The following is an 8,500-nucleotide window of genomic DNA, read 5'->3' on the forward strand; positions in this document are numbered from 1 at the left end:
ATTGTATATTTTCTTAAGATCAATCTCGCGTTTATGTTGATACTACATGGTGAGGAGGGACTGTCACATTTGGAATAGGAGAGTTGGGGAATTGTGATGACAAAAGAAAATTAATATTATGTTCATTATCAAATGAAGAGTACATGTATCTATTTGTAGGCTTTACAGGATGATTATTTAGAATAGCAAAATATCAATTACAATCAATCGGGACTAATCAACGAAATATATAGAATCTCCTCTTTAAGATCCCCCCTCAAAATTAAGGTGATTTGATAGAGGTTAACTTGAGTTTTGAGAAAAAGATACGGAAAACGCCCGGGTGAATATGTCTTGGTGAAGACATCGGCATGTCCAGCAAATGAAGTAGAGACGAGTCTGGTGGTGGTGTTCGGTTTTTCCAAAACAAGTGGCGGAAGATGTCGAAATCAGCACATAACAACAGTGAGCTCAACATGTACGAGACGTGGCGACATGTGGCAGCGCATGTGGAGGCGTCCGGCATCCTTTGGCGACGAAATCTCATAATCTAGGTCTTCTGAGTACGGTGAGTCTAATGGTGGTGTCTGTTCTCTGAAATGAGCAACAAATGAGTTTCAAACAACAACCGAAGAGCTGCGGACTTGATGGAGTAGACTCGATAGGCGTTTCCTCATAAAAGAATGGATTTGATACCAAATTGAGGATTGTGATAATGAAAAAAATATAACATTCTATTCATTATCAAATAGAGAGTACATGGGCCTATTTATAGGCTTTATAAGATGACCATTTAAAGCAGCAAAATATCAATTACAACCAGTCAGGACTAATCAAGAAAAACATACGCAATCTCCTAAACATATCTCTAATGGGATATAAGCTAGTTGCCACGGGAGGAAATATTGGCTAAGATAGGAAGATTGGACAAAAATAGATTGGAGTGGTATCTAACTTTCTTATCCCTTGAGCACTTTCAAGGTGGCTGGTGCAATCCTCAAAACAAGCCCCGACAAACTCTTTGAACAGAGCATGTCTAACCCAACCGGCAAGAGCCAATAATGGAGATAGATGGATCGACAGGAAGTTGCTGGGTGGGTTCAACACGAATCAGCGGGGAGCTTGCCGATTGACAGAAGGTCCCACTTAGCTACAAAGAATGGAGCAGACAACATCACTTTTGCTTTTTGTGTCCTGGTGGGCACTCGTCAACCGAAAGGAATAGCAATCGCCACATCACCAAAACGAAAATCGTCCATCCACATTGCACGATACAGGTCACTTTTCGCCAAAAATCGCCCAGTCCTAGAGACTTATTTGAGTTGCCCACGCATCCACTAGAATTATGCAAAACGCATCGTGCTGTCTTGCCAAAGCGCAACTTCTGGGGTGGACCCCAGTTCGTGACGCGTTGTGAGTCCCATGTAGCTATTCAATTTGACGAGCGCGACCCGCTGGACTTCACTCTGCACAAGGATTTCTAGGTAGAGATTAGGTAATCGCATTAAGATAGATTAGCGAGCGGGGGTGCAGTCAAAGTTTTAATGTTTCGAGGGATTGCGTGCGTATTTCTCCTAATCGAAGTGACCCGTCCCACCAATTCGGGTTGGGGGATTGCGCTACGTGTCGAGTTGAGGGCTCGTTTGTGTGGGCGTGGGACCGGACCACTCCGACCACTACCATATCTCATACGAAGAGGGCGCAATCTCGGTGGCTCATGCACTCATCGGACGGCCCCGATCCATCGAGCGAAAGTCTTCCACTAATTGTGGGATTTGTTCTAGTGGAAGGTGATTAACTTATAATAAATAATTGACCACTTTTTGCCCGCCCGAAGTAGCATATCCTCACACGTAGTCCTATCCGATTTTGCTTTTTTAATGCTTTGGACCGCCCCCATCTTCTTGGTCGGGTCACGAAAGAGAGAGAGAGACTCTTACGGGTTGGCTAGTGGCTACATCAATATGCTTTTTGATACAGTTGATTGTGTTTGCCGTTGATCTCGACCTCCTCAATGATATCCTTAAAAAATATATATATTTTTTGCTTCTACATGGCGTCGCATATGGCATACGGTTTTAGTGATGATGTGATGTTTCCGGAACTCGAATTTCGATTAGCTGGGATGGTGTAATTCCCGAGACGCAGAGGAATTGATCGGAATGTCCTAATAGAGTTCGACTAGTTACCGGTGCATGAAAGTGTTTTAAAGGACCTTCCTCCAGAGATGCGAAGCAAGCTTAAGAAGAAGCTCCAAAGAAAGGGGAAAGAATCAGGAGCGAGATCTCAGCTGCAAACGTATCAGATCCCATGAATTCCTCCGGAGCAAGCGGGAAATATCTTCGCCTTTTCCTTATGACCCACCCCCCACGGGTCTTGATCAATGTGTTTAGCAATCAGCATCCGAATCACTCTTTAAACTAGAGGTGTGCAAATGCAAAACCTTTTTTGTCCCGGACCGCTAACCAGAATTATATCATGGTTCATCCGGTTCCAAAAATTGGAACCGGTGGGTACTAAGACGCGGTTCCGCCTTGATGTGAACACGCGACATTATTTTTATTTTATTTAATAATATTTTTTTTAATTAAAAAAAGCTGACCAAAAAAAATAAAAATAAAAAAGAAAATAGGAGAGTTGTTGTTTTGTTTGCTTGTTGACTATTGTGAACTTGTGGCAAACTCCCACGGGTGATATATAATATAGGCTACGGATGTATTTGACGTGAAGCTTGTGAAGTTGTGAAATTTGTGATGAATCTTGTTGTGAAGTGTAATTGAATTTTGTGAAAAATTTTGTTGTCATTGTTTCTGAGGGTTTTAGGCTCATTCAATTTGTTATTTTAAATGAGAGCCTCTTGACTCTTGAGGCTTAAGCAGGTTGTGTAGAAGTTTGGAAGTTGTAGAGGGCACTTCTCCATCAGACCATTTTAGATGGAAGTGTATGACTTATGCATCAGACTAGTGAAATCAAATGCCAAGGCAGGGGTGTTCTATGTACACTGAAGATACGTCACACATGTGTATTAAGGTAAGTCAAAGTAGCATGTAGTGAACACAATCCACCAACGGGCAAGAATTAGATCAGTCCATTTTTTGATTTGTCCAGGAAAACTTAGTAGAGCCGATTCCATGGACCCACCCGAGAACCGGACTGCCGTGCAGTTCGGTTCTCGGGTGGGTCCATGGAACAGACAGGCGATTGGAACCGGTCCTTAGCGGGCGGTCCACGGTTCCGGGACTGGTAAACCGCCCACCCGCAATCAGCATCTGCTCACCCCTACTTTAAATCCTTGATTTTTTTATTTCAATTTTGACTAAACTCTCTCTACATAATTACTTAAAAGAAAAGAAAAGAGAAGAGAAGAGATGAGATGAGCTATCTGCTAGTCAACTCCGGATACATGATGGGTCATTTCATGGATCTGGAATGCGAACCTTTGCATTTCGATGGACCTTTCGTTTCGGCTTCATCGTCTTTTCACGCACGTTTCCTTTCGCTCAACACGAAAGACTCATGCATGATTTCGGCTCCGTCGGGAATTGATTCTCGGATTGCATGGACTCCGACGGAGCCTATTTGATTGAGGTCCTTCCATTTGATGTGTCCTGGATTTAAGGTCGTGGCAGCTTCAAATGACTATTTCGTTTGAGATAAACCTGGCATGTGATAGAGCATGGTTCCTCCGCGAAAAGAGCAAAAGGGCAAGGATTAGCTGAACCCGCTCAAACTACAAGCTGAGGAGAAAAGGAGACGTCTGGAGAAAGGTCACAGCGACTTCGCCGAATTATCGCTCTGCATCGACGAACAAGAGGTTTACACAACAACAGAGCTGGGCACCAATTGAACATGATGGCGAATCCCCTTTTAAACAATTGGGGCGAATTTAAGCCAATTTTTGAATTGAAAAGAAATCAAACATTTCAATACACAACGAATGACCAGTCAGTCGATTGCTATTCAACAATCTCATCTATATTACTCTGATACACACACCGAGCATTCTTGCAAAGTCTAGAGGTCTAGCTATCAGTCCTAGAGTTTTGCCGCAGTGGAACTTCTGCATCTTCTTCGCTACTTTTCCTCAACACATCCTCGCCCTCTTTTTCATCTGCATCTGAGCCACTACTAGATGGTTTGGCGCCAGAGGTAATGAGATTCTTAAACCACGTACCCTGAAATCGAGGTGTTCCTCTGCCTGAATTGCTCGTGGTATCAGGAACAACTGGAGAACTAGATGTGGCACTCAACAGGAAACGGTATGCCACTTTGCTAGCAGAGACAATCTCTGTCTTGGCTTGTCTAAACTGAAATACAGCAGAGTAAGACAAGCTAATTAATGATGCTGAAGTATTTTTTTCTTCTTAACAAACATGCTGAAGTAGCTGAACTACGCTAAAAATGCAAGAGCTACCACAGAACAAAAACTCTTCTGGAAAATTTTGAGCCACAAGGCAGAGACAAAAGAGCATGCAGTCAAACTGAGACAAAGCAAGCTTGTTTCACTTCTTTTTTTTTCAATGCTCTATTGTTAAAGATATTAACCTTGCAACTAATAAAAGGATACAAACACCATCTTCGTAAAAGATTTCACCGCTTCGTACAAAGGCATGTTTAATGCATCTGCATCATAACTAAAAGGAGAAAGCCAAGTTGAGTTGTATCATGATGAAATTGGAGGGGATAAAAAGAAGGCAACTGGCTAAGTGGTGAAAATTTGTTTAGTCGTCAACACCTAAGAAGATTTAGGCCATAGTACACTTCAAATCTTAGGACCTTTCAAATATGAAAGATTTTACTTCAGATATACCTCACGATATGTCAACCACAAAGATGGGGAATTCACAGTGATAATTTCTTGATCGAATTTTAAAATTATTAACATTCATTATGGTTCTTCTAAGTTCAGGGAAAATTATCTTATCATGACTAAAACTAAAATTCTTTGTCATTGTGAATTTGATGATTTTGCACTTCCATAAATATTCTAAGAGATAAATAAAACCATTCAGGCACCGCTAAAAAAAGTTGAAAGAAAGCTCAGTTTCACAACATTGGATGACAAGATTTTTTACAATGAAAGACCTGAGTAAGAGTAATTCTCAAAACTTGCATGTCTAGGATGAGACTCATTCCCAATATCTCCCACTTCACAGAGTGCGAATACATGCATGGAGACATAAAATCCCGTGCATCTCTAAAAATATCTAAATCAAGAGTGAATATCAAAAGGTTTTCTTCTAAATAGAAGGGCCGATAAAATCAAAAAGTAGAAATTGTAGCCAATAACTCACCCGCAATGCTGTAGTTCCTGCTACTTCCACAGCAGTATCACCAGCATGGGCAAACCGATTAACCCAGCCTGCAATAGAAGGTGTACGGATAACTATTTGCAAAGCCGAAGAAAATTCTCTAAGCAATACGCGACAACAAGTGTAATAGGAAATAGAACAATAACAAAATATTTCAACTTCGTAAATTCCAATCAACAAATTACCCAAAATCAAATTTTGACCAAGTTTATCCCTCATACGTTCGCCCGGTCCATAAAGCAAGACCAGAAGAGAGAAAAGTGAGAGGAGATAATAGAACACTGGGATCACTCTAAGCCTCCAAGCCACTATTGATGCCCAAGCAATGGACACCATTTGGCAAGATCAGGGATATTCTACATCACGGATCCTAGAGACTCACTAATTCCAATGCGTCCTCAAAAGGAGAGCCTAATTAGAGAAGCGCGAAAAATCAAAACATTCGATTATGACCTCTTGCAGAGAGACCAGCCGAACCCCTCTGAAGACTCCTGCTTTTGACTTTCTTGGCTAAAGTCTCTACATATGACTTCCTATTAGTTACAAGCCAATGCTTTTGTTCGCTGCTTCATTGTTGGCTGAAAGGTGAAACATAGCAGAATCTCATCTGACCCTTAGCCCATTTGAAAACTACTGCTTTTGACCTTTTATTTTACAAGATTACTTGCCTAAATCAAATTAATACTCCAAGAAAAAGACAGCATGCCAAAAGTGCTCACACACAGAATTACCACCATGGCCACCATCCAACACAATACTTCAAGGAAGCTAAAAGACATGGTATGACAGTTTACAACACATCCCTAACAAGGACAGTTATAAGAGTGCTATGCATGCCTCAGATATAAGTCTACGACAATAGTCACCAATGGTAACACAGGAAGAATGGAATTCTGACTTTAAAAAGGCTAGCAAACGAACAAGTCTCAAACATTCACCTGGAATCTTGGGCACACCAAGCCTCTCACAGAGCTCATCGCAGAAGTGATTGCAGTTTCTCGATAACAAGTCATATGTATGCCCAGGCCATTCTCTACTGAGCTCTCTCAAAATCTGGTTTACCTTGAAGATTGAAAGGTTGGTGCTTCCAAGAACAATGCATTCACGATACGTATACATTGGATTCTTTCCAGAAGGACAACTAAAAACTCCAGTTCCTTGTTCACAAAATCCAAAAGACCACTCATCATCTCCATAAACCTGGGGAGTATTGAAGTAAACCCAGTCAACTTATCAGAAGAATGGCATGCGAGGATTCACAATCACATGTATAAAACCATTACCTGAAAATAAAACTTAATATAGGAGGAACAAAGGAAAAGATGAAGTAGATGAACTTTATTAACAGTATACAAACAAGAGAGGCATCTAGGTACTTATGTAAAAATCATTGTTATGAAATCTTGTCAGAGGCAGAGCTCCATCTACTCTCACCTTATTCCACGCAAACACCTTAAAAACTCCTATATAAATTCCAATGTGAAAACAGAATCGGTCAGGTCAACTACCCCAAGAGAGAATTCCCAGAATTCGGGTACCGGAAACCTGTCCCCCCCCATGATTCCGTGCAGCTATCCATTAGGTTATGGTGGTTGGCAAGGCAAATAAAGGTTATAAGTAAAGTGCTCCATTCAGAAAGCCACTTGAACAAGGTGAGGCTCATTTGCTAGATAATAGGCAACGAAACCATGAGAATAACTGAATGTAGATTTGCTATAAGACAGACACCAGACCAATACCCTCGACATGCACAAGCTACAAAACACAACTGGAAACAATGGAATAACAGCCAAAACCAGCAATTCCATGCCTATACAAGAAGTCCTACTATATTCAAATCCGTCCATGTTATCTTTTCAGTCTTTTACATATATGTGAGCTCGCTTTCTGATGATGGTTGCGACTGCATAGGATCGAACAACAGCTACAACTTGCTGATTTTGAGACCCAGGTTAGCTTATTACTTCAATCTTCCACTATTACACAGATCCCAGTCAGTTTCTGGCATTGTCCTCGCATAGAAACTGTAGATACACTAATAAACTTGAAGTTCCACAAGCCTAGAGCTTAATGAGGCGAAAGCCGGCATCACACTTCACTTAGAGTCACAAGCCATCCAATCCATCTTAAAACCGTGCAGTTCGCGATAATTTAAACTGTACCCAAGTCAATCGCTACTATGCCAATAACTTGAGAACCACAGTCCGGAAAACATAACCCTAATTCAACTCATGCACATGACCGACAGAGCACATTTCTCAGTCTCTCATAAGAACGTCGGTTAATACTATTAAACCACTAAGTCTCTCCGGATAGACACCACATCTGATCCAACGATGCCGCAATTGGTCGATCACAAACAGAGTAACAAGGAAAACACGAAGCACAAACTTCCACTCATCACCGACCGAACAAAACGATCGATGCCCAAACGAAACCAAAACCAAACCAGAAACAAACTCGAGAGACCGGGCAGTCCACACGCTCCACGCCAAAAACCCTAGAGCGGGATAGATTAGACCATCCGATCCCCCATCGTTCACCACGGCGATTCAAATACGCCGAGGGGAGGCTCACCTGCACAGCGCTGTGGAATATGCCGCCGATCCCCATGGCGTCCTTGAAGATCTTATTGATCTGCATGATCGTGTTGTTCGTCTTCTCCGATCCACTGTTCGTCACGTCGTAGATGTGCAACACCACCTCCGCCATCAGAGGAGGGATTTTCCCGAACCCCGAACGCGCGCTCCACTCTCCGCCGACGGGATTTCCCCAAAGCGGCGCCTCGTCCTCCGGCAGGGATTCCCCGAACCGCGGTCACCACCACCACCAACACCACCACCGGCCGGCCGACGGCGAAAATCCGGCGATCCGGATCGAGATCTCGGGACCTCCGCGGATTCACACTCCGCTCCGAAGCAGCGTAAGCGAAATGCTGGCGATCTTTTGATTCCGGAGAACGCAAACGCTCTCCGCCTCGAAATCCTCGATTTTCGAAAGAGCAGAGGATTTCGATTTTTTTTTTTTTCCTATTTTTTTTTTCTTCAGGGAGGGAGTTTTTAAATAAATAAAAAAAACCAGTTTAATTTTGTGCGCGGACTCGCGAGATACGGATAAATGTTTTTGCTGGTTCGGCGAGGCGGAAACTGACACGGGGGCGCGCGGGGCGGGGGATCGGAATGTCGAGAATGCCCCTGGTCGTCGGCCGG

General features: G+C 42.6%; 1 protein-coding gene across 1 annotated transcript; it reads right to left on the reverse strand.

Annotated features, from left to right (window-relative positions):
* Positions 1 to 3,822: 3,822 nt before the first annotated feature.
* On the reverse strand, positions 3,823 to 8,220 carry LOC115692470 (deSI-like protein At4g17486). The gene is made up of 4 exons (XM_030619311.2): positions 7,869 to 8,220; positions 6,230 to 6,491; positions 5,274 to 5,341; positions 3,823 to 4,286 (listed from the first exon to the last, which is right to left on the reverse strand). The coding sequence occupies exons 1-4, from the start codon at positions 8,001 to 8,003 to the stop codon at positions 4,002 to 4,004; spliced, it is 750 nt and encodes a 249-aa protein (XP_030475171.1). The 5' UTR covers positions 8,004 to 8,220; the 3' UTR covers positions 3,823 to 4,001.
* Positions 8,221 to 8,500: the final 280 nt, after the last annotated feature.

The sequence above is a fragment of the Syzygium oleosum genome, unplaced genomic scaffold (genome assembly GCF_021117445.2).
Source record: "Syzygium oleosum isolate NSW1041296 unplaced genomic scaffold, Sole_v2.1 Sole_v2.31, whole genome shotgun sequence".
Lineage (NCBI taxonomy): Eukaryota > Viridiplantae > Streptophyta > Magnoliopsida > Myrtales > Myrtaceae > Syzygium > Syzygium oleosum.